This window comes from Neodiprion virginianus, chromosome 2, assembly GCF_021901495.1.
Source record: "Neodiprion virginianus isolate iyNeoVirg1 chromosome 2, iyNeoVirg1.1, whole genome shotgun sequence".
NCBI classification, from domain to species: domain Eukaryota; kingdom Metazoa; phylum Arthropoda; class Insecta; order Hymenoptera; family Diprionidae; genus Neodiprion; species Neodiprion virginianus.
The window spans coordinates 36,684,151-36,708,252 of NC_060878.1; the positions used below are offsets into that span (position 1 = coordinate 36,684,151).

The 24,102-nt window shown below is 37.7% G+C and overlaps 4 protein-coding genes across 12 annotated transcripts; 3 read left to right on the forward strand and 1 right to left on the reverse strand.

The window, feature by feature from the left end:
- Positions 1–724: 724 nt before the first annotated feature.
- LOC124298169 (probable chitinase 10) lies at positions 725–14,732 on the forward strand. The gene is made up of 29 exons (XM_046749835.1): positions 725–909; positions 2,500–2,796; positions 2,919–3,169; positions 3,352–3,405; positions 3,515–4,101; positions 4,269–4,451; positions 4,544–4,685; positions 4,923–5,282; positions 5,381–5,871; positions 6,003–6,231; positions 6,390–6,578; positions 6,734–7,019; positions 7,132–7,367; positions 7,532–7,962; positions 8,051–8,398; positions 8,547–8,715; positions 8,800–9,011; positions 9,090–9,426; positions 9,548–9,952; positions 10,121–10,417; positions 10,531–10,742; positions 10,837–11,115; positions 11,228–11,413; positions 11,506–11,791; positions 11,913–12,307; positions 12,468–12,989; positions 13,079–13,543; positions 13,838–13,963; positions 14,046–14,732. The coding sequence occupies exons 2-29, from the start codon at positions 2,516–2,518 to the stop codon at positions 14,202–14,204; spliced, it is 8,118 nt and encodes a 2,705-aa protein (XP_046605791.1). The 5' UTR covers positions 725–909; positions 2,500–2,515; the 3' UTR covers positions 14,205–14,732.
- Positions 14,733–14,863: 131 nt separating this feature from the next.
- LOC124298170 (solute carrier family 2, facilitated glucose transporter member 4-like) lies at positions 14,864–20,394 on the forward strand. Of its 6 annotated transcripts, XR_006906742.1 has the most exons (9): positions 15,338–15,676; positions 15,751–15,821; positions 16,283–16,414; positions 17,007–17,280; positions 17,415–17,705; positions 17,813–18,219; positions 18,432–18,703; positions 18,785–19,140; positions 19,866–20,394. XR_006906742.1 is itself a non-coding variant. In XM_046749839.1 (8 exons), exons 1-8 carry the CDS (start codon positions 15,246–15,248, stop codon positions 18,894–18,896), a joined length of 1,563 nt encoding a protein of 520 aa, XP_046605795.1. In that variant the 5' UTR covers positions 14,864–15,245; the 3' UTR covers positions 18,897–20,394. The 6 variants fall into 6 exon arrangements, 5 of the variants coding, with proteins under 5 accessions (XP_046605795.1, XP_046605792.1, XP_046605794.1 ...); XM_046749839.1 differs by lacking the exon at positions 15,338–15,676 and adding an exon at positions 14,864–15,249 and having other exon boundaries at positions 18,785–20,394; XM_046749836.1 differs by having other exon boundaries at positions 18,785–20,394.
- LOC124298171 (solute carrier family 25 member 35-like) lies at positions 19,302–21,939 on the reverse strand. The gene is made up of 5 exons (XM_046749842.1): positions 21,794–21,939; positions 20,211–20,592; positions 19,858–20,076; positions 19,663–19,777; positions 19,302–19,529 (listed from the first exon to the last, which is right to left on the reverse strand). Exons 1-5 carry the CDS (start codon positions 21,829–21,831, stop codon positions 19,327–19,329), a joined length of 957 nt encoding a protein of 318 aa, XP_046605798.1. The 5' UTR covers positions 21,832–21,939; the 3' UTR covers positions 19,302–19,326.
- On the forward strand, positions 20,492–23,444 carry LOC124298172 (COA8 family protein CG14806, mitochondrial). Of its 4 annotated transcripts, XM_046749843.1 has the most exons (5): positions 20,492–20,621; positions 21,538–21,708; positions 22,464–22,530; positions 22,605–22,811; positions 23,159–23,444. In XM_046749843.1, exons 2-5 carry the CDS (start codon positions 21,656–21,658, stop codon positions 23,354–23,356), a joined length of 525 nt encoding a protein of 174 aa, XP_046605799.1. In that variant the 5' UTR covers positions 20,492–20,621; positions 21,538–21,655; the 3' UTR covers positions 23,357–23,444. The 4 variants fall into 4 exon arrangements, with proteins under 4 accessions (XP_046605799.1, XP_046605800.1, XP_046605802.1 ...); XM_046749844.1 differs by lacking the exons at positions 20,492–20,621; positions 21,538–21,708 and adding an exon at positions 22,230–22,367 and having other exon boundaries at positions 22,441–22,530; XM_046749846.1 differs by lacking the exons at positions 20,492–20,621; positions 21,538–21,708 and adding an exon at positions 22,243–22,380 and having other exon boundaries at positions 22,441–22,530.
- Positions 23,445–24,102: the final 658 nt, after the last annotated feature.

Here is a 24,102-nt window from a genome sequence, read left to right on the forward strand (position 1 = left end):
ATCACATGAATAACAAATCAGAATAAATCAGTCTATTCGGCAAAGATGTAAAATAATAGACATTTTTTTTTATTTCTTTTACCAAAATGAAAAGCAATGTATGAAATTATATACATCAAACGCCATAAATTCCAACGTTCCTTACGAATTTCAAGTTTTCTTTAATTCGCGGTCAAGGAAAAAAAAAAAAAAAAAAACCAGTCCAAAAATAGAATGTACCCCATAATTGTACGCAAGCCGTATATAAAATAAACGCGAAAAATCTATAACCCGAAAACGATTATACGTAGTCTTCTCATTTTCAAAATTACGATTCATCTTCTTCTTCTTCGATCTTTCCATGATTTAACGATACAATCGTACGCGTGTAAGTTCTTTGTGCACATGACCCAATCTCCCTGCAACGATAAATCGTCGGAAGAATATCGACACTTAAAAAAGACGTGAAAAAACTCTGGAACTAGAGTATAATTACAGGACGAAACTAAACGACCCTGCGGACTGGCCGGGTGGGTACGCAAGTATATCGATGAATTCGTTATTGGCGCGGAGTATTCGGGTCTGGGCCAGGCGAACTCGCGGAGACGCGCAAGTCCCCGATGGCCGGTGATCCCGGGGCCTCGCGGTGCCGCTGAGGGAGGGCGAAGTGGGAGTCATCGGGGCCCCATAGGTATATATGGGCCCCATACGCGCTCGGAATACCACATTCGTATTTTGCCCTCTCCGTACCAGGCCGAGGCCTTATTCATCGACAAAGACAATAGGCCATCTTCGATTGACGCATCTTCCGTCAGTTTTCATTATACACCGAGCAACGATACGGATCGGGTGTCGTCGCTCGAAAATCGGGGCCGCAAGTGCCCGCTGTACGATTATATCGTTTGTACCGCAATAATTGCTCGTCGACAGGTCCGTTGCTGTTGGTTTTTTTTTTTTTTTCTCGTTGTTTTCCAATTTTTTTTTTCATTTTTAAACTTCTAACCATCTTGCGGTTTTTTGTAATATGTAAACATGAAGCGATAATAATATTCCGGCGACCCGCAGGTGCCGACATTGGGATATGTTTATTAGTTGCCATAAATCGTAAAAGTTTATTTGAAATAACAGTAAATTGTCGCCGAAAGGTTTCGAATCTTCGCTGAAAGACAGACCGTTGAGTTTCCGGTTACTCGATGATGGGGTTCTAATTTTTTTTTTTGTTTTTTTTTCAAATTTTATAAAATCCAGGATAAACTTTCCAAGTACTCGTGGGGTGTTTCATACCGATATTCAAAAGTGCAAATGTGATGTGCAGTGTTAATTTCAACTCGATTTGTTTACTTATATGCGCGTATGTAACTTACATTGCCGGAAGTCTGTTTATGTGATTGAACGCATGAATTTTGTGAACGCGCGTGTAAATTGCTAAAACGATTTGTGAAAGTTCATCTCGAAATTGGAAAAAAAAATTTAATTTTCTCGACAATCGTTACCTGATGTTCGTTTTGATAATAAAAAACAAACTTACGAGTCGATGGATTATAGAATCTTGCTTTGTGTCAATGTCGTGTGTGAAATTGTATGCATGGTTCTCAAGTAAAGCTTACCGAACCGACAGACATCACCACCGCGGGTGGTTGAATAAATACTGAGTACCAATTTAATGATTTGAAAATTTCGTTGCAATTAATACCGGGCTATTGAATCATATGTGCACGGTGTCCGGAAATTGAATTCTGCCTCATGCGTAAAATCTTGGTTTTTTAACAGCAAGAGGTGACGCTTGAAAATTTTCCATGTGATGATTTATTGAAGATGAATATAGTCATACGAGGATTTCTCACACAGTGAAGAAAAATATATTGAAGTTTTGTCACCGCATTTCGTAAAAATTTTTACTAACTTATTTAACTATAAATATATTAATCTTGGTCAAAAAAATATTGGAATTGGAAAAAGGGGATCTTGCAAAAAAAATTGAGTTCAAGTTAAAGCCAGTTTATTCAAAATTGTCAAAAGAACCTCTTGCTGTTCAGAAGTTTGAGCGGAATTCTCTATTTTCCTCTCAAAAATAAATAATTAAATTCGAAAACAAATTACATAAACATAATACGGGAGTTCAAAATTGAGTTCGGTGTTTAGCTCACGATTTTTTTGCGATTAAACTATTGTTACGTAAATAATTTCAATCAGACCCCACGCATCGCCAATAATTACCATATAACACATGTCGGCGGGATTTTTTGTAGCCAGCAAATTTTTCAGATCCATTTAATAATATACATCATTCAACAAATTATGTAGAACGATAATTCTAATAATTTCTTGTACTTTTATAACTCATTTGACTGGCGAAATTAGTACATAATTCAAGTATAAAACAGAGAACTGCAAAAGTAGCAATCTGCCAGGATTCCAAATTATTGTTGAAAACTTGTAAAAAAGTATAAATTTATCGACGCAATTAATGGAAATTTCAAACTCTCATCAAGCTGTCTGTTTGCATTTCATACTTTACAGAACGTAGGTTTCAGCAATGAGCTGGTTTAGCCTGGCCCTTCTGGGCATCACGGCACTCACCGTTGTGACACCGTTTCGCATAACAAATAACAGACAGAAGCACGTGCCACCTTCCGATGTGTTGTCTTTCCAACGAGGTGCCGTCGAACGACCGCCTGAAGTACCAAAAAAAATAACCGACCAATCGGAATATGGGGCAAAACAATTACCCTTAAGGACTGCCGTTGAGGCTCCGCCAGATATAATTGGCTCTAAATCGCTACCGTTGAGGGCGGCTGTTGAAAGTATTCCACCAGAGTTAGTATAATTCTTTCTAAAGCCATTGAAAAGAATGTCACCTTTTCAATGCCCGCTTCCATAATTGCCATTGGTATCGTCAAATCTGGTAAAGCTGATAAATTTTTCTACCACACTTATAGACTGAGCAGAAAAGTGCCATTAAGAGATTCTGTTGAATATCGAGTGGCGCCTTTCTTTGGCGGTCTGGATCAGGATTCCATCTGGATTGAACGCCTTACACCACCATCTCTTCGCGATACAAGGGCCTCGTCGCATGTTATATGTCACCTTGAAACCGAGGCTGCCTATAGGCAAGAACCCTTTGCCTTCTTACCTCAATCGTTACCAGATCGCAAATGCAGTCATTTAATCTATGGTGCTGCTACTTTGGGTGAGAATCATTTGGTAATTAGATATTACGAGATTTGAAACAATGCGATAGTCTCACAATGGACTATTTTACAATTTTTTTCTTTCTAATTGTTCTCTATTACTTTGTATGATCAATTAAAGTTTACATTTTTATGCCGCGTACAATCTTCGAATAATTGTCTAATGCTTCATTATTTACAGATCCCCACGAATTGACGGTGGTTCCCCGTGATCCTGAATTCGATGAGATCAAAGGTTTGGAAATAGATACTTTATCATATTCGCAATGGTCACTAAGATTAATTTATATAATTCAATTTAATTTGTATTAAATTGTATTCTTCAAATGAAACATCATTTACAGGTGGATACAAAGCAGCACTGGGATTAAAGCAAAGAGATCCGGCACTTAGAGTGCTGATATCAATATCTTCGCCCGGCAGTGGTAGAGTGTTCAGAGAAATGGTACACGGACAAGAATGTTGCCAAACCTTTGTCAATTCTGTCCTCGATTTCCTGGAGGTTTACAAATTTGACGGAATAGAAATTGACTGGGAGGGTGCAACGAATGCAGAGATGAGAATGTTGCTGAGGCAGTTGCAGGACCCGATGAAAGAACGCGATCTCATGCTAGTCGTAGCTGTCAGGCCCAATGATCCAGTAGATGCAGAAATTTCTGAAATGTCGGATCTTCTGATCTTCAGGTCCTGGAGGGATAAAAACTGGTCCAACGTCGCGTTACATCCAGCTCCTATCGGCTTCATCAGCGAAATGGTCGATAGATGGATAAAGAGTGGGACAGACAGCGATAAAATTATACTTGGTATACCACTTTTTGGGAATAGCTATACTCTGAAGTTCAAAAACTTCACCGACGCTGGTGCACCGATATCTGGATTAGGATATCCTGGAAAATATACAGGACATCGTGGGACTTTGGCTTATTACGAGGTATGAAAAATTGCAGAAATATCTTGAAGCCACTACAGAATTTAACGAAGTCACTTTCGCCTCACTTATTCTTTTGCCATCTGAAGGTCGTTCAGCTTGGATTTAAATGTAATGAGAAACGACAAGTAAATAATTTAACCCAGGGAAATATTGACCATTGTTTGTAGATTTGCGAAAAAATAGAAGACGGATGGTTTTATGGAAGAGACGAAGAAGGTTCATACATCAAATATGGGGACCAATGGATAGGATACGATGATCCTTTATCAGTGAAATTGAAGATGGCATACATCGAAAAAAAACAACTCGGTGGAGTATCACTATGGGCTCTTGATTTGGACGACTTCCAGGTACGTGAGAACACAATTATTATAAATGACACCTTAGTGCGAAATTCGATGCCCTGAAGTATTATGGAAAATATATCGTACCTTTATTCTAGGGCCTGTGTGGTAATGCCTGGCCATTACTCACTGCTGCTACTAAAGCTTTTGAATTTTATGGCACGACCTTGAGAAAGTGTTACGAAGAAGGATTGTTTAGTGATCCTAATGATTGCTCAGGATTCCTATCTTGTGATAATGGTAAGTACTTTTATCAATTTCATTCGTCAAATTGTCTGGTTCGTTTCATGTGTAAGCGTGCGTAATGTGATAATGTGTATGAAAATTCGCTGCCATACAATCTTGTAAAAAATATTCCAAGCAGCCATTTCTCAAATCTCGTTTAAATATGTCTCAAAAAAATTTCTGTTAAAAGATTCCAAAAAATTTCACATAGTTTTACAATGGAATAATCCTATCTTATAAAAAAAATTTCAGGTGAACTATCACGTGGAAGTTGCGGTTTTGGTAGATTCTTCGATGCAGTAACAGGCCTCTGCGTAAAGGCATCACCTCAGATTTGTATCCCTGGTCAGACACTTCGTATTTCTCAACCGGACTTGGAATATGAAAGATTTCGTGAATCGGAAGAAGTAGAGAATCTGGAAATGAAGCAAGGCGAGACGCGAGTTGTATGCTACATCACATCTTGGGCTATGTACAGAAAAGGCGAAGGAAAATTTGTGCCTGAACATATAGATCCGAGATTATGCACAGATGTGGTTTACGCCTTTGCTGGTTTAAATCCTGATACCCTACTTATACAACCATTCGATCCTTGGGCAGATATTGAAAATAGTGAGTTTAAAAAATACAGAAAAACTATTTCACCTTCACCTATGCTAAGGTAAACAAGATTTCACAATTTTTTCCCTTTATTGTGTTATTTCTTTTAGATTTGTACCAAAGAGTCACTTCGATCAAAGGTCCACGAGTGCTTTTGGCAATTGGCGGCTGGACAGATAGTTCTGGTGATAAATATTCTCGTCTCGTTAGCAGCGGGACGTCACGAAGAAAATTTGTAGCTGCGGTAATAAGCTTCCTGCGACGTCATAATTTTAATGGCTTATCATTCGAGTGGAATTATCCTCGTTGTTGGCAAAGTAATTGCAAGAGAGGTATGGAGTCCGACAAACCAAACTTCACAAAGCTGATAAAAGAACTTAGAAGCGAGTTCGACAAACAAGTCCCAAAGTTGACACTGGCTGTTAGTATATCCGGATACAAAGAAGTCATAGACAACGCATACAATATGGACCAATTATCAGACTTGGTAGATTTTATGTCTGTTATGACGTACGACTATCACGGTGCATGGGAAACTATAACTGGTCATGTGGCACCTTTATACCGGCTGCCAGGGGATAAATATATACATTACAATGTGGTGAGTACACATAAGGTTTACTTGATTGGCAGAAATTTCTTTACACAGGAGTCCTGTGGAACTTTCACAAATATTTATGCAAAGAGTTGATGGAAGATGTCGAATTGATCCGAGCCAATCAATTTTTTTAGAATTATACAATGGAATACCTCGTAAGTCTTGGAGCAGCAAGATCTAAGCTCCTGGTTGGATTACCCTTTTATGGTCAAGCCTTCAGACTTTCTGAACCTAGCCAGTCAAGCTTAGGAGATCCCGCTGCTGGGCCAGGTACATCTGGCGAATTCACAAGGCAACCAGGGATGTTGGCATATTACGAAATCTGCAATAGGCTACAAAATCAAAGGTGGAAAATTGGCCCAGGTAATTAAAATTCTTGCGTAGTTTGTAAACTTATAATGAACCGCATTCTCCGATGTAACAGTCATGGGGAGTAAATTCTGTCAAACAAGACACAGAAATATATTCAACACATTAGTATTCACAAATACTTTGTTCCCTAATTTAAACACTCCTTTAAGGGCCAAACGCACATTACAAGGACCAGTGGGTTGGCTTCGATGACATAGACAACATCAAGATGAAGGGAGAATATATACGGGACAATGGATTTGGCGGAGCTGCTGCGTGGACCATTGACTTGGACGACTTCACTAACCGTTGTTGCCTGGAACAATTTCCACTGCTGCGATCTCTGAATCGTGTCTTTGGTATAACATGAATGAATCATTTTGTATTAAATGTTTGCCATATTTATTATTTCCAAAGTTGTTTGATTTGGATCTGTAATTTGCACGTACATTTTTAACAATATATAAATCAATGTTATGTGACCTTTGCTATCGATTAATATGGTCGTTTCCAGGCAGGCTAGTGACACCACCACCCGCTGATGGTAGCTGTGAAAAACCAGCTGAGCCTGTGACTCCTTCACCGCCAACGCTAACAACTCACAGTGATGCTAATGATGGAAAACCTCAACCAACTCGACCTATGGAAACCACTACTACAACTACTAAAAAGCCAACGACTTGGCCCACTTGGACACAATACACGAGCAGAAAACCAACAGTCACAACCCCAAGCAGTACAACAACAACGAGCACCACTACTACAAGTCAGCCTGAAATTACAACTCAATCAACTACATTGTAAGAGCATTGTCAAATTTTAAACACTTGTCAGGTTGTCATAACAATCTTGCAATTCTCACTGTTCTCGTTCAACAGACGTTACAATTAAGTCTAATTTTTTGCATCCCAGAGGACCGTCAACAACATATCCATTAATGGATACAGGAGAACTGACACCTGGTATTTCAGCACCAATACCTGGAACGGAATGCACACCCGGTCAATATTTGCCTGATCCCAAAAATTGTGGAACTTACTACAGATGCGTATTGGGTGAACTGAAAATGGAACAGTGCGCACCGGGATTGCATTGGCATGCTAAACGAGGCTTTTGCGACTGGCCAAACTCTGCAAAATGTCAACTTGGTAAGATTTAATTTTTATCAGCTGTTTCTTTCTGTCAGAGTACCATTAATCCTACATAATAGTTTCATAAATCATCCCATAATTTGTGGACATCTTCCGCTAGTATTGAAAAAATAAAATATTCACCTCATTTTGGTTAACCTATTCTTTATTTATTGCAACAGTATCTACGACCACCGTCAAGCCATGGTTTCCATCAAAACGACCAGTACACATGAAACCCTCCACTACAGGATGGAATATTGAAACTGAAGCGCCAAAAATTCCCACAACTACAACCACTACCACCACTACCACCACCACCACCACCACCACCACTCAAAGAACAACCACCACCTCACAAAAACCTACAGAATCTTCACAACAGACCGAATTGCCTGAAACTATTGAACGCTGCGAGCATGGTCAATATTATCCAGAACCAGATTCGTGTTCGCACTTCTTGATTTGTGTCAATGGCGTCCTCATAAATCAACAATGCGGATTAGGTCTAAATTGGCACAAAGATAAAAATATGTGTGACTGGGCGTACAAGAATCCGTGTAAAACGGGTAACAAGAAATATGCTGCATTAGTGAAGAATACGGCTAAAAATGTAGGTTCATATAATTATAAATTGATACAATAATTCAGACGTTTTCGTACGTTTTGATTTGTATCTTTAATATTTTTTTTACTCTTAGGCATGTACTGCGGGAACCTTTACAGCCGTACCCGGAGATTGTGAAAGTTACCAGACGTGTCTTTGGGGGCAACCAGAAATATTCCAGTGTGCCCCTGGCCTGCATTTCAATGCGCAATCTGGTGCTTGCGATTGGCCATTCAAAGCAAATTGCAAGGAAGAAGTAGAACCAGCTGATCAAGCTCCTACAGAAGTTGCCAATCTCCCAGGCAAGCCAACAAGCAAGCCGACCTGGACGAGTTCGACTACAAATGAACTCTGGACACAAGTTACTACTCCAAGCACAACTCCGTTGCCTTCGGGAGAGGTGGATCCGGAAAAGGTTTCACCACTATCTGGCTATTACAAGGTATACAACTTTACTAATAGCTAATTTTCAGTGTAATAGGATCTTACCTGGATGTTATTAATCGTTTGAAGTTAAAGGGTTCAAATAAGTTTTGTGAAAGTGAAATTATTTAAAAAAGCATAGATGAATTGAAAATTTTACTCGACAGGTGGTTTGCTACTTCACAAATTGGGCATGGTACCGCAGAGGCGCAGGTCGCTACCTTCCGGAGCACATTGATCATACCTTGTGCACACACATAGTATACGGATTTGCGGTTCTGGACTATTCGAATCTTATAATCAAGGCACATGATTCTTGGGCAGATTTCGATAATCGTAAGTATCATACCGTGGATTTTGAATGGTTAATTTTTTTAATTACATTCACGTTCATTTTGCTGTATTAATAAATTATTCTAGGATTCTACGAAAGAGTAGTGGCTTATAAGCAACGCGGACTAAAAGTATCATTAGCATTGGGTGGCTGGAACGATTCGGAAGGAGATAAATACAGCCGTCTGGTGAACAGTCCGGCTAGCAGAGAAAAGTTTGCAATGCATGTGGTACAGTTCATTGAAAAGTATGGGTTTGATGGACTGGATTTGGACTGGGAATACCCTGTTTGTTGGCAGGTATGAAAACACGAATATTTCTAACAGGTCATATGTTTCTCTAATAGTAACTGGAAAAATAATAATTGTTTGTGTAAGGTTGATTGCAAAAAAGGTCCAGCCTCCGACAAGGCAGGTTTTTCAGCACTGGTGGAGGAGTTGAGCTCGATCCTACGACCAAAGGGCTTATTATTAACAGCTGCAGTGTCACCGAATAAAAAAGTCATAGATGCAGGATATGACGTACCAGTTCTAGCAAAATATTTGGACTGGATAGCAATAATGACTTATGACTACCATGGACAATGGGACAAAAAGACTGGTCATGCAGCACCGCTGTACTATCACCCAGATGATGAAGCTTACTTCTTTAATGCAAACTATTCAGTTAATTACTGGATATCTAAAGGAGCACCGCCGAGAAGTCTTGTTATGGGTACGCATAATGAGTTTCATAGTACTATCATTCAACTAGAGACAGGCGCGAATTTTTAAAGATCACTCAGCATTCACTGCGAACTGAAAATAACATTACACCTCTCATTATTATACAACAGGCATGCCACTGTACGGACAATCCTTCTCCGTAAATGATCCAAAAGCAGGCGTTTCTCTAAATGCGCCAGCCAGTGCTGGCAATGCTGGAGAGTTTACCAGAGCCGCTGGATTTTTGTCATATTATGAAATTTGTGATCGAATCCACAATCGTGGGTGGACTGTGGTGCAAGACCCGCAGCGTCGAATGGGACCCTATGCTTACAAAGGAAATCAGTGGGTCAGTTTCGACGACGCCGATATGCTCAGACAAAAATCCCAGTTTATTCGGGACATGAATCTTGGTGGAGGCATGGTTTGGGCTTTGGATCTTGACGATTTCAGAGGAAAGTGTGGAGAAGGAGCTCACCCCTTGATGCATACTATCCAACAAGTACTAACAGACCCACCAAATGAACATGACAGACGTGAGTTTTGGCTTGAAATAATTTTTCTACGTAATAACATCGATTAATGGAAATAGAATATTTCTGTTTGTGACCCTGGTGAACATTTTCTACAAAATGATGTTGAACAAAATTTTTGAGGAATTTGAAGGAACGTATTGATTATTTAAATCCCTTTTGCTATTACAGCCATTCAGCCTCCAGCCTTTGGCGAGGAACTCCAATGGGAGATTCCTACAGAAACAACAGACATTGCAAAACCCGATACACCGTCAATATCCCCCGAACCACTACATGCAACTAGTAATGAGTTTAAAGTGGTCTGTTACTTTACAAATTGGGCATGGTACAGACAAGAAACTGGAAAATATCTTCCTGAGGATATTGATCCCGATTTATGTACGCACATTATTTATGGATTCGCAGTTCTTGATACAACAAGTCTGACCATTAAACCGCACGATTCTTGGGCTGATCTTGACAATAGTAAGTTAACTAGATTACTATAAATATAATATCATCATGTATCGTCAGTTTTGTTTTTATACCTAATATTTACCGAGTATTTAGACAATAATGACCACATGCTATTGTTTTAGAATTCTACGAGCGAGTCGTTGCATTCAGATCCCGTCGCGTCAAAGTATTATTGGCTCTTGGTGGTTGGAACGATTCGGCTGGAGATAAGTACAGTCGACTAGCCAATTCTGCTGCTGCCAGAAAACGATTTGTCGCCCATGCCACACAATTTGTTGAAAAGTATAACTTCGATGGGTTGGATTTAGATTGGGAATATCCTGTATGCTGGCAGGTGTGTAATCCGTTCAAGACGGTTCCTCAAATTTCGGTACATCTACATGAATATCTATTGGTAAAACGATTACTATGTATGTGTCCACTTACAGGTGGACTGTGGAAAAGGCCCAGCTTCAGATAAGGAAGGTTTTAGTGCGCTTCTTGAAGAACTGAGTGCTGAATTCAAACCTAAAGGTCTTCTCTTATCGTCAGCTGTATCACCAAATAAACGGGTGATTGATGCAGGCTATGATGTCCCGGTCCTTGCTAAATACTTGGACTGGATAGCTGTAATGTCATACGATTACCACGGACAGTGGGACAAGAAAACAGGGCACAATGCACCCTTCTACGAACGGCCTGATGACTGGGATCCTACATTCAATGCTGTAAATATACGACTTCCATAATTACTATGTTCTTTTATAGATGCCTTTGTTTAGAATTAGTCTATTTTTGACTTAACACATCATTAAGCAGTATGTTTTCTACTCCGTGTAGAACTTCTCTATTCATCACTGGATGGCAAAAGGTGCACCAGCTAAGAAGTTGGTCATGGGTGTTCCTTTTTATGGTCAATCATTCTCACTGGCAGAAAGTAAGGAACGAGGTCTAAACGTACCGACCTATGGTGGTGGTGAAGCAGGTGAAGGAACGAGAGCCAGAGGATTTTTGGCATACTACGAAGTAAGTAAATATTCCAGTATCTAATTATTAAGACCATCAAGCCACACGTCCCATGGTATAGATTTTTTTAATGTTGTGTCTAATTGCCTCAGATCTGCTCACGAACGCAGCAACGGGGATGGACTGTAGTGCAAGACCCATTAAGGAGAATTGGACCGTATGCATATAAGGGAGATCAATGGGTCAGCTTTGACGATGCACAACAACTACAACTAAAAGCAGATTTCATCAAAAACCTTGGACTGGGTGGTGGCATGGTCTGGGCTCTAGACTTAGATGACTTTAAAAACGAGTGTGGTTGCGAACCATACCCAATGCTACGAACGTTGAATCGAGTGTTGAGGAACTATCCTGACGGACCATTATGCTCCATCGCAGGTTAGTGCCAAAATATTTCGTACCTGCACTGTATTAGAAAACCGTAAAATAAAAAATTATACCAAGATTGTTAAAAGTCGAAACAAATTATGTTTACACGGTTTTTTGTATCGATACATAGAATTCGTTGAAACTGAAGAACCTCCCTCGGTTACATCATCCCCTATGAAGCCGCCGTCAACACCTAGTTACGAACCTCCTCGGCCCACAAAACCTACTTACAAACCTCCGCAGTCGACAAAACCTAGCACAACTTCACGACCTATTTATGTGTCCACGACTGAGATTGATGAGTCGATTGAAATTGAAGTCATCTCATTACCAGCTCCCCCGCCACCAATTGGAGATTGCCAAGGCGAGATGTACTTGCCTCATGAAAAAGATTGCTCCAAATATTACCTCTGCAATTTCGGACAGGTAACAGAGCAAATGTGTGCAGGAGGTCTTCACTGGAATAAGGATCATTGCGATTGGCCAGAGAATAGTGAATGCAAGAAAAAGCAACAAATTTCAACAGTATGTAATATATTTATTCTTTCAAACAATATAACTCGATAATTTGTCAACTGTATTTCCTTAGTGATGGAGAATAATGTATCAATCCTGCCTACTAATTTAGGTAGTTATAAGTTATGGCCATTCTACAGATGGATTGTACATAATGCTTATTCTACAGATAGAGTCTAACGTACCTGGAGAAGCAGAGTCACCAGCTGTAACACCATCTGCACCAATACCAGTAATTTCCAACGAAAAACCTTCTAACGTACCCGAAGGGCCAATCATTGTCGACAGGCCTAATGCAGGGCAGAAAAAAATGGTTTGCTACTTCACAAATTGGGCTTGGTATAGGCCTGGAATTGGAAAGTATGTTCCAGAAGACATCGACACAAACCTGTGTACACATATTGTGTACGGCTTTGCTGTATTAGACACAGAAGAACTGAAGATTAAGACGCATGACTCTTGGGCAGATATTGACAATGAGTTCTACCGCAAGGTAACATCTCTAAAGGCAAGAGGAATAAAAGTGTTGATAGCAATTGGAGGCTGGAATGACTCAGCTGGAGACAAGTACAGTCGATTGGTCAACAATCCGGATGCCAGAAGAAAGTTCATAATCAATGTTCTGAAGTTTATTGAAAAATACGACTTTGACGGACTTGATTTGGATTGGGAATATCCCGTTTGCTGGCAGGTAGGTCCCAAATCTGGTTAAACCTATTAAATTAGTATATTAAAGTACCCAAGTGGCCTCGGCGATTATAGACTTTATTTCATTTCTAGGTGGATTGCAACCTTGGACCATCTTCTGATAAGGAAAGTTTCGCAGCTTTCCTTCAAGAATTGAGCAACGAATTTAGACCTAAGGGACTCTTACTATCTGCTGCCGTATCCCCAAGCAAACGAGTTATAGATTATGGCTACGATGTACCAGCACTGGCTGAATATCTAGACTGGATTGCTGTGATGGCGTACGACTATCACGGACACTGGGAACGTAAAACAGGTCATGTCGCTCCGCTCTACTACTATCCTGGCGACGAATTCGACTACTTCAATGCCAATTACTCAATGAATTACTGGATATCAAAGGGAGCACCCCCAAATAGTCTTGTTATGGGTGTACCACTATATGGACAGAGTTTCACTTTAACTAGCGTATCAAATAGAGGATTGCAATCGGCTGCTTCGGGACCGGGCCAAGCTGGTGAATTCACACGAGCTGGTGGTTTTCTTGCTTATTATGAGGTAGGTTTGAAGTTGATATGGATAGGAGAAATAACATTGAATATTATTTCGCTCTTTAGAGCGAACATTAATATTTTGCTTCACATATCGTGTAAATTGAAAGGAAACATTGAATTAGAAGCAAATTGAAAAGCATCCGTTTTCAAATGTAGGTGCATTTAACATCAAATTAAATGCACTAACATCGATAAGTTAGAAATCAACAGACTGATTGCTGGTTTTTCTAACATCTCGCCATGGTTGTGTACAATATGGGAGTTGAAAAGCTATAACATTTTTTTATGTTGCTCATAGATATGTCACAAGGTGAAAAACGGTCGTTGGACAGTGGTCAAAGATTCTGAGGGACGACTAGGGCCATATGCTACATCCGGAGATCAGTGGGTCAGTTATGATGATATTGTTGAAGTCACAAGAAAGGTAACCATATAAAAGATATAACAATGTTGCTCTAGTCCCACTAGGAGATGTATTTGCAAATTAAATTTTTGATGCTTTTCAGGCAAATTTGATACGAGATCTAGATCTTGGAGGTGGCATGGTCTGGGCATTGGATCTTGATGACTTCACAAACCGATGCGGATGTGGAAGATACCCACTTTTAACTGCACTGAATCGTGCTTTACAGGGAGAATCGAATCAGGCCCACGATTGCGTTTAAGTATATTTATTTCATCTGTATTTAACAGATACATAATAACTATGACAAGGGAGTATCATCTCCGAGGAAATGCGTTTGATAAAGTAAGTTGACGAAGCCTTTGATTTTCCAAGTAAAACGAATTACCTCTAAGCATCAAATTTACTTTTAAATCATCTCAACTCAATTCACATGAAATTCTATAGAATTTCATTCTTTTTTTTTTTATTTACGTAAAAATGACCGTTAAGACACTATTAATATCTAGTTAAAATATAATTTGCACTATGTCTATAAGATTGTGAGGAAACTCTTCCGAGTGACATGATTTGAATTGCTCAAAATTATATACATATGTAACATACATTATTGTATGTAACTCTTATGCAGACACTAATTGTCATGTCACCTGAGAAGAAAATATACATGGATTGCTGGTGATTATGAATGTAGTGATAATAATAGTTGATAATCTACTATATCCTAGCCATAAAAATTCCATACTTTTACATAGTTTGTATAGTACTTAATAAAGGACTGCTATTTTTATTCACTGTGTCAATCAAAAATGGACCAGATTTTCACCAAACAATCATTTACCTTTATCAGTAATTTTGAAATAGTGCATGTAGTACTAAAAAAAAGGTATATTGGTACATTGTGTTTTGCACTCTCAATTCTTGTTAGACTTGCTACATAAGTTAATACAAGAATTAACTAAATCTGTAAAAAATTTGCATCCAAAATAATAAAATTGATACTTAGAGTGACGTTAGTGATAACGTCTTTATATTATTTCATCATAGGGCTATATCATATCATGAATTGTACAAGTTTAATTAATGATATATCGCAACATGATATACATACCATTACACTCAAGTGCGTTGCTAAGTGTAATGAAATATTAACGGATAGTTGTAGTAGTGAAGAAAAAAAAAACACAACGAAGTGCTTGACTAAATAACATCCAAAACTCAGTAATCAGAATCGGATGTATACATTAACCTCAATGAAATAAACTTACGAGATCTTTGACATGTTCGAAATAGTCATAAGAAAATGGGTACTCATATTTCTTATATCGATAATTAAATAAATTAATGTTTATAGCTTGGAGTTTTTATCGAAGCTGATAAAAATAATCAGAAGCAACTCTTATCACACGATTACGTATATTCGATATTTTCAACGCACATAAATCAACCTAATTGCATAACTGGTCAACTCAGTTATGAGAGTTATACGTTACTAACGTTAACCACGCACGATATTCATACCTATAAAAATGAATCAACAAGAACACTCCTTTCAGTCATCGCAGGAGATGCGACGGATATTGTTTAGTGTACATAACCTTAATTTATTTTTTAACTATAAGTATATTGTATTCTTAGGGATTCTTAGGTGATTCTAAAATTCGTTCAATCATTTTATGAGCTTTTCATCGTGACACGTGACTATAAGTACAGTAATGGGTAAAAAAATGTTCAGTGATTTGAAAATTTTCTATTTAAACAAATTTATAATATTATTTATGACGTTTAACGTAAAATTTGCATTGCAGAAAATGACGCGACGGAAATTCGCCTCGAAAAAACAGCCACGATAACAGCGAAACATCTTGAACAGAGAGCAGTAAGTTGGAAACATTCTTTTATACTTCTGGTCATTGTTTCTCTCGTTTTTTATTTTTAGAATAACTCTTGTTGCAAATTTATAAATAAACCAGCCAAAAAATTAAGTTATACATAACGTGACAATATATACTTTTATTTACTTTACTCAGTGCACCAACTGGCACAACTTGCAATTAGTTGCAAATTGTATGTTACGTGGCAGTTGGCTAGATCGTCTCTCCAATATTCGCGTGCCAAATAAAAATGTGTGCATATCTATGCACATACTTTAATGCAAGGTCTTATTACAGGAAACCCAGTCAAGGGTTAAGCATATTGATTATATTCTTTTGCAGTTACTTGAGTTATTTAAGCTCTTAGAAAAAGTGATATTGCACATTGATTGTTAGGTGTTCATCATAGTTTTATTGATTGCAAATAAGTAGTGCTCCTCCCTGAAACACCTTTTTTTATTTTCAGAAAAATGAGCCCAACAATGAACCGTACCCTGGAGGATGGAGTCCCCTTTTGGTACTGGCCGGTATTACTTGCTGCTTGGGCTCAGCCCTACCAGCTGGTTATAATATTGGTGTCATAAATAACCCTGCTGATGTTAGTATAAACAATGAACAAGATAATGTATAAACCTAGGCTACTGTTGTTCTCTTATCAAAATCAGATTATCGTTAGATTCAAGAGCTGTATAATATGTGATAAATTTTCGGTACTAGAGGCCCAATATTAGCAAAGAAGCCCAATTTCATTAAATCAACACGTTAAGCTGCCTGCTTAGTTTTTTTAATCTAGATTTATTAATCTTTGGCCACTGAAAATCCTCACCAGATCTCCTTGTATGGTGATGGGAGCATTTTATTCCGAAGAGGGCAGATTGTTAGAGTCAATTCATACTGGGCTACAAAAAAAAAAAAAAATGGGGGGGGAGGCCAGTTCCTGCTTATAGGTATATTCATCCTTTCAAGGAGAAATATCAAAAGACTGCATAATGTAATTTTTTATTCATTGTTTTCTGTAATTTTTTTGTAATCAGATGATCAGATTAGTAGTTGTATTAGGTACAGAGCCGATTATAGAGGATTACGCGACAATTGCTTAAAGTATGAACCCCATTGCAGATTGAATTTTAACTGCAGTATATTATACATACAAAACTCTACATATACATATACTGCTTTTCAAATTTCAGCTAATGAAGAGATTTTGTAATGAAACAATCGAAAAACGTTTTAATGTCCAATTAACAGAAGAGACGTTAAATATAGTTTGGGCAACTGTTGTTTCAATTTTTCTGGTCGGAGGAGTAACAGGTTCCCTATCTGCAGGTTGGTTAGCTGATAAACTGGGCAGAAGAGGTGCTCTCGCAATTGGCAACACTTGCGGAATAATCGGAGCAATATTTTTCATATCTGCTAAAGCTGCGAATTCAGTAGAAATCCTGATGGTGGGCCGATTATTTGTAGGTAATTACGGTTTTATAATCAGTAGTATTTTTAATTTTGCAAGGAAAATGAATAAATCAGAAATAAATATTTTAGTCACAGTTTGAGAAAAAAAAAGGGAATGGAATTTTTCTACAATATGTTATTATTTTTAGGACTTTCCGGAGGTCTGGCAACAAGCCTTGTGCCGATGTACATGACAGAAACAGCACCTTTAAAATTGAGAGGAGCAGTGGGAGTGCTTTGCCAATTGGGCATTACCTGTGGCGTGTTGTTGGGTCAAATTGTAAGTCTCGATTCTACTTTGGGAACTGAAAACTCTTGGCCCATCATGCTAGTTGCATTTTCACCTCTTTGTTTAACTTCTTTGGGACTATTATTTGTGTTGCCAGAGAGTCCAAAATATTTATATGTCATCAGAAGTCAAGGAGGAAAAGCTATTAAGGGTTTGTAATACTTACAAATCTGCTCAAGGATTTGAGTTCACAATAAATACATATAGTGCCTTAGATGTGATCGATACAATATGCAGTTTTTGATTACATTGTTGTAGAACTCAGCCGTCTGCGGAATATGGACGTATCTCTACTGAGTAACGAAGTAGCGAGTTTAGACCAAGAAGCAGTTACCGCCGAAGCAACGGAGATTTGGACAATTGGTCGCGTGGTGAAAGATCCTTCTCTTAGACTACCACTACTACTTGTTTGCACTATGCAAGCTGGGCAACAATTGAGTGGTGTCAATGCAGTATTCTTCTATTCGAATAAAATATTTCAAGAAGCCAAATTAGGAGAAACTGGTGCCCAATATGCGACTCTTGGAACCGGTGTAATCAACGTAGTCATGGCGTTGATAGCAGTGCCAGTAATGTCTATCTTTGGAAGAAGAACATTATTCCTCCTTAGCTGTTACTTGGCTGTTGGCTGTTTGACTTTCCTCTGTTTTGCAATTATATTTATAGTGAGTATTCAATGAGCTCGAATTTTTGCAAAATCAGAATTTACTGAAATTTTTCAGACTGTATAAGAGTTTTTGAAAATTTGAACAGCATAAAATTTGTCAAAGCAGTCTCGTTAGACAACTTTAGTGACCATGAGTCTAATAAGTCTGAATAATTCAATCTAATTAAATTCAATATTATAGAGATGGTAATTAAAACCCTTTGTTTGCAGGAAGCTGCTGCCGTTATGCCTTGGCTTTGCATGATAGCTGTCTTGGCTTATGTCTTATTCTACGGTCTGGGTTTGGGACCTATACCATATTTCATAGGCTCAGAGCTATTCGACGTTGGACCACGACCTGCAGCCATGGCTCTAGGAGGTGTTTCTAACTGGGGTGCTAACTTCATTGTCGGAATGGGATTTGAATCTGTGATGACCATAATTGGACCGTACAGTTTTCTCATATTTTCTGGCTGCACTTTATTACTTGCACTTTTCAACAGGTGTGCAACAGAAAAACTAGATTCATTAAATTTCAGAGTACACCAACGTTCGTTGTAGGTTTTATAATAATTTATTTCCAGGGTTTACTTACCAGAGACACGTGGTAGAGATACTATGGAAATATCAGCGACTATGACCAAAGGATTTAAATCAAGACCTAATTACACACCAGTTGCTCAATGGCGGCCCTAATTTCAATGGATCTTTGAATGGAGGAACTATTCTATGTCAATATGGCTCTACCTCATAACGAAGAGGTAGCATCCAACAAAAGTATAAGAGTAATGTACTTAACGAGCCTAGTACAAAGTAGCAGGTTTATTACGAATGAGCTGGCAAAACCTTCAACTGTCAGACTGTATAATGATCAACATTTAACTTTGGGATTTTTTTGTAATATGAAAATACAAAAAGAAGTCTGAGATAATTATTTTTGGTATGAATTTTGTAATATATTACAATTTGACTTTTCAAGTTTATCTTAATTCCTACATTCTTTTTATACATATTAAAACATTTGCACAACATGTTGTAGCACAGAATTGTTGAGAAAAATAATTTCGTGTTACAATAAATAATATATTTTTATACACCTAATAAATTGATTATTGCTATTAACACATTATTGAGATTCGCTTGTTAACTTTGTGTAGAATTTATCTAGCTCATCATAAAATACCAAACATAAAACGGTATGAGGAGCTATTCTCAACCACGTTGGGAATGTACCTTTGTACAGTCCGTAAATTCCTTCTTTCTTGGCTATCTTAATCAAGGCATCGAATACGCCATTGTACAAAAGCCCTTTACCCTTTGCATCGACTCCTGTAAAAATCAATACGAAATTATTCTGAGACCCAAAACTTCTTACTATTTACGATAATTAGTGCAATGTATGTAGCTTCCAGTCCGAACTACCTAGTAAAAATGAATTTTTTTATCTTCATCATCCATTTACCTTGATTATATAGTCTTGTTGCAACGACATCGAATGGTTGCATAGTTAAGGCTGGACAAGTACCGCCCACAAAACTAGCCAAAAATGTTAACAAAACTGGATGATCAGGAAATAACTGCAACATTAATATATTTATGTAAAAATAACCAATCAATATGAAATGCTTTGTTATGTGATTATTTAATGCTTGTATACATTTATAGATTTCAACCAGTCCGATGCCAAACTAAACGATGTTAGCTGTGTTGCAGATCCTACAAAAAGTCTGGGAACACCAGCGTTCCACCCACGATAAAAACTTTTGAATCCCCCTTCTCTCCACAAATTTCGGAACGCAGCCCACGTGCTAACGTGACCGTGCTGGTGGCCGACTGCTATAGAAGAAGCAGCTTGAGCTTGTAATTGTGTTTTGACCTAAAAAGATCAGATAATATAAACTCAAAATTGCTGCTAATATTTGTAATTTGGCAAGATAAGCTTTCGGATGAATCGACTGAAGGAAACATCTTTGCAAAGATCAATTTGAAAACAGAATATTGCTCATTTACCATGTACAAAGGACTACCAATAATAGATGCCACAGCACCTGCAGTACCAGATATTACTGCGGTCTTTACAATACTGGTTTTTCCATACTTGTTCAAAGTCCATTTGTGCTTTTTTGCAATATTGTAAGTTCCTAGCCGAACTCCATTTAGAACCAGTTGGAATCCAATAGCCGGTATAAAGCCGGCTTGTAGAGCAAAAATTCCTTCATGCTTAGCAACAATGTAAGCAGCATGAATTGTGTTTTTGTAAAGTTTTTTATAGGTCCCGCGTGTCGCCAACTCTCCTTGAAGCTGGAGGCGTATTTTTATTACATCAATTGGGTTTGTAAAGCACCCGGCACACATTGCCGCCATACCACCAAGTGCAAATTCTACTCCTGGCCTACGATAACAATTCTTCGTCATTCAGAGGTAAAAGAAATGATGGTGTTTACACTTTTTATAAACTGCAGCCAGTGCATTAGCTCTTGACTTAATCTAGTTCTAAACATCTGAATCCTTATACTGACATGACTCATTGTGATTTGAAAGCTATTGTAACATAACACACTTATACTAAATAGAACTTCAGCCAGTCTGATATACAATAAGCAGTGTATTGCATGAAGATGTTTCATATATACAGTTTTACTTAAAATTATTTCAAGTGACTTCAGTGGAACTTCAGTATATTTCTAAAACATTATCAGTGATTTTCTTAACTACTGTTGCGTCTAATCTCGAGATAAATTGTACGATAAATAGCAGAAAAATACCTATCAAAATAATTCTCTTGTACAGCAGATTATTCTATTTGTAAAGATTTATTTAGTATTGGCATGTCCTATCCTGTAAATTATGACTATTACTGATAACAGTACTATAAGTATATTTCCACAGCAGGTGAGAATGATTGTTGATTTCTAGGGTACAGACATAATTAAATGTATATTTCGTATATACATTGTACAATATTGTACATAGCTCTATCAATCGCGTCAAAATAGGTAATATTCATTGTACCCTTTAGTTTTTAGTAATTTTCAATATGTCAAGTGACCCTAAATCTATCTTGAAGCTTCGGCAAATGATGCAATTCTTGGTTTTGTTACAGTCATTTGAATAAAGTAAAATTCATTTTCATAATTTACGTTCAACCCTAAATACGCTAATCACGTTTGCATAATCCGATTTCCATGCTCTTTTTTGGTACGATAAATTTATCGAAATTAGTAACTGAGACTGCACATCTTTTTCATAACAATACGCAAAAATAACCATCCATTGAAAAAATCGAGGGAATTCTCTGCGCAAAATAATTTCAAATCATTTTTTTTTTGTCGATCAGTTACGGTTAGCAAGATTCAAATACACGCAGCGGATGACAGACCTGCAGAAGACAGAGTCACATGACCGCTCAAAAATCGAAGTGCATGTACTGATTGTGACTTATGTAATTGGTCATAATGGTCATTCAGCGTCAGAGACGCGCGTGTCACGTGGACCACACATCAAATATGTATGTATACCCATTCATATTAACGTGTTTAATTGATCATTCATTAAAATATATTATAAAAAAAAAATAACAGAGATGAACTCACAATTTTTTCGATGACGACTGCGGCGAGGTGGTTGTCATATTTTTAATGCAGATCTATTTATATAATTGTCACGTGTCAGCTGTAATAATCAGCGTGCGTTAAACACTCGTATGAGTTTCGTGGGTTCGATTTATTCTTAAAGATACTCCGTATGAATCCGTCTTTCATTGGCAGAATCGGTAAGATAACTGACGAAGACGGAACAGACGAGTGTACCTATAATAACGTCTTGCGAAATCCCCCTATCAGCACATATATAAGCATGCGATTTGAACATCTCTAGCAATAGCTGCGGGTGAATTGGTCTAATCGCACAACCCTATAATCTCCTGCCTCGCTCTCTTCCAGGCAGCCGCAGTAAAACTGATTTCGCATCAACAGAGTACACCCAAATCTCGTAGCGTCCACGGGTCTCATGCTCTCGGGACAATACGTACTTATTACGCACGTATTACGTGATCGCACATGCGTGAATGGCACCAAATGGCACATTCAACATTCTGAGTATGACCAGTATGACCACGTGGTCCTTGGCCTTAGACTGGGACTAGTACTCTGATAGTCACCCGGTTAGGTAAGACCTCTAGGTATGATACATTCGCCCTCATTTACTCCCTGATTTACCTTGACGTTTACGCCGTTTATAGACATCATTAAATGGGATTTACAGGATGCGTGTAAAATCGATGAGCTCGATGTTTCAATGCCAATTAAAACGTCTACCGCTTTATCGGAGGGTGAGATATTACTTTTTATCATACTTATACACCGTAATGCGTGAACGTAAAAATGTCAGTATATTCTTGTTTAGAGAGAGTTACATAACCTAAAAATACAACCGTCTGGCAGCCGGTTAGATGCTATTGGACCTCCAGATCCGGTTTCAAATTTGAGACCTATTATTTTTGCGAAACCAGACAAGGAGACTGAACTCGAAAGATGTTACAGAAGGGCGAGAGAATCAGCACAGGCTTGGAATCAGGAGTTCTGGACAAAGCATAACGCCAGTTTTATATTGGTAATCATGATCTTTCAAGTACTATGAGCCATTAAAAAATACATGACACATTTTCGACAGTTCATTTCATACTAATATTAACATCAATTCAAAATCCAGTTTGTGCATTGATATTTGCTGCAATTTATATTTGTTGAGCCCAAACAGATCATAGCAGCTATAAATTTTCGAAATTCTTTCAACATTTTTGTCTGACGACAAGCTTATTTCACATTTGCATATAAATTTTTTCTATTCTTTTCCTTCTGATTGAAGTTGATTAGTTTTCATGTAAACGACATATCATTAGGATTAAATTAAATATTGAGATCAATTTTCATTACATTCTATTGTAAATATAATTTCAGGAGCGAAAACAGTTTCAAGAGAATCGCAAGCAGGCTGGAATCCCAACATTGACTGCAGATGAAATGTCCGTGTTTTACAAGAAATTTTTGGACAAGAATTGGCAAACTCATCTGAATTACAATATTTCATGGTATAAAAAGAACATTACGATACTGATTTTGGAAATCAGGGTAAAGTTGTCAAGACTTGGAAGATAGTAGTGTTTATGACATTTATATTTGTAAGTAGCAGTTTTACCTTGTCCTGTGCTGTAAAGTAAGTGTGAATAAATTATTCTTAATATTATTTCAGTTTAGTAGGTATATTTCCATGAAAATAATTCCGACTCTGACGAAACATGAACTGATGCCTGAGTATACTTTCAATTGGTATAAGTATTTTTAAGATTATCAGTGTTGAATTACATAAGACCTTTCTAGAATTTCAAAATTTTCACCTTACTTTTATATTTAAATATGAAGGTTTGGTGTTTGAAGGTGAAGTTTGCAGTCGAAATTAGCACTCAGAAATTGGAAAATAGAAAATAAGAAAATACGCAATCACATAAAGACAATGAGCTGTTAAGTTTTTAATTGATGCAGCTGCTTCTCTTTTCTGCCACTTGTCTTCTGTTTTGGAACTTTGCTTTTAAGCACTCTATTTCATATTCACGTTTTTGTAAAATGATTTTAAGTAATTGATATTGTTGTTTTTGACACTGTAATTGTTTCTGAAATTCCTTTTTAGATTCGAAAAATTTCTCAGCAGCAAATTTTGCAGCCAGTAAGGCTTTTCTTTTCTGTTCTTCTACACAATCTAATCGACTTTCTAATTCCTCGCAGCTACTACATATCATTGAAGTTTGGTCTGGTAACTTTGATTCAGCAACTTCCAGCGCAGCTTGAAGCGAGGTATTAGTTTCCTTTTCACAAAACAGTTGATCGGTCAACTGTTCAAATTCTCG

What these genes read in the sequence shown, in the direction of transcription:
- LOC124298169 (XM_046749835.1), top strand. Translation starts at nt 2,516, where the DNA reads ATGAGCTGGTTTAGCCTGGCCCTTCTGGGCATCACGGCACTCACCGTT. An exon ending in ATTCCTATCTTGTGATAATG is followed by an intron (nt 4,686 to 4,922) that starts GTAAGTACTTTT and finishes AAAAAATTTCAG; the next exon opens with GTGAACTATCACGTGGAAGT. An exon ending in GTTTTCTTGCTTATTATGAG is followed by an intron (nt 13,544 to 13,837) that starts GTAGGTTTGAAG and finishes TGTTGCTCATAG; the next exon opens with ATATGTCACAAGGTGAAAAA.
- LOC124298170 (XM_046749836.1), top strand. An exon ending in AACATCTTGAACAGAGAGCA is followed by an intron (nt 15,822 to 16,282) that starts GTAAGTTGGAAA and finishes TTTTATTTTCAG; the next exon opens with AAAAATGAGCCCAACAATGA. An exon ending in TCATAAATAACCCTGCTGAT is followed by an intron (nt 16,415 to 17,006) that starts GTTAGTATAAAC and finishes TTCAAATTTCAG; the next exon opens with CTAATGAAGAGATTTTGTAA.
- LOC124298172 (XM_046749843.1), top strand. Translation starts at nt 21,656, where the DNA reads ATGGTCATTCAGCGTCAGAGACGCGCGTGTCACGTGGACCACACATCA. An exon ending in GTCTACCGCTTTATCGGAGG is followed by an intron (nt 22,531 to 22,604) that starts GTGAGATATTAC and finishes ATTCTTGTTTAG; the next exon opens with AGAGAGTTACATAACCTAAA. An exon ending in ATAACGCCAGTTTTATATTG is followed by an intron (nt 22,812 to 23,158) that starts GTAATCATGATC and finishes ATATAATTTCAG; the next exon opens with GAGCGAAAACAGTTTCAAGA.
- LOC124298171 (XM_046749842.1), bottom strand. Translation starts at nt 21,831, where the DNA reads ATGACAACCACCTCGCCGCAGTCGTCATCGAAAAAATT. An exon ending in CAGTCGTCATCGAAAAAATT is followed by an intron (nt 20,593 to 21,793) that starts GTGAGTTCATCT and finishes TTGTTATCGTAG; the next exon opens with GCCAGGAGTAGAATTTGCAC. An exon ending in ACTGGTTGAAATCTATAAAT is followed by an intron (nt 19,778 to 19,857) that starts GTATACAAGCAT and finishes TTAATGTTGCAG; the next exon opens with TTATTTCCTGATCATCCAGT.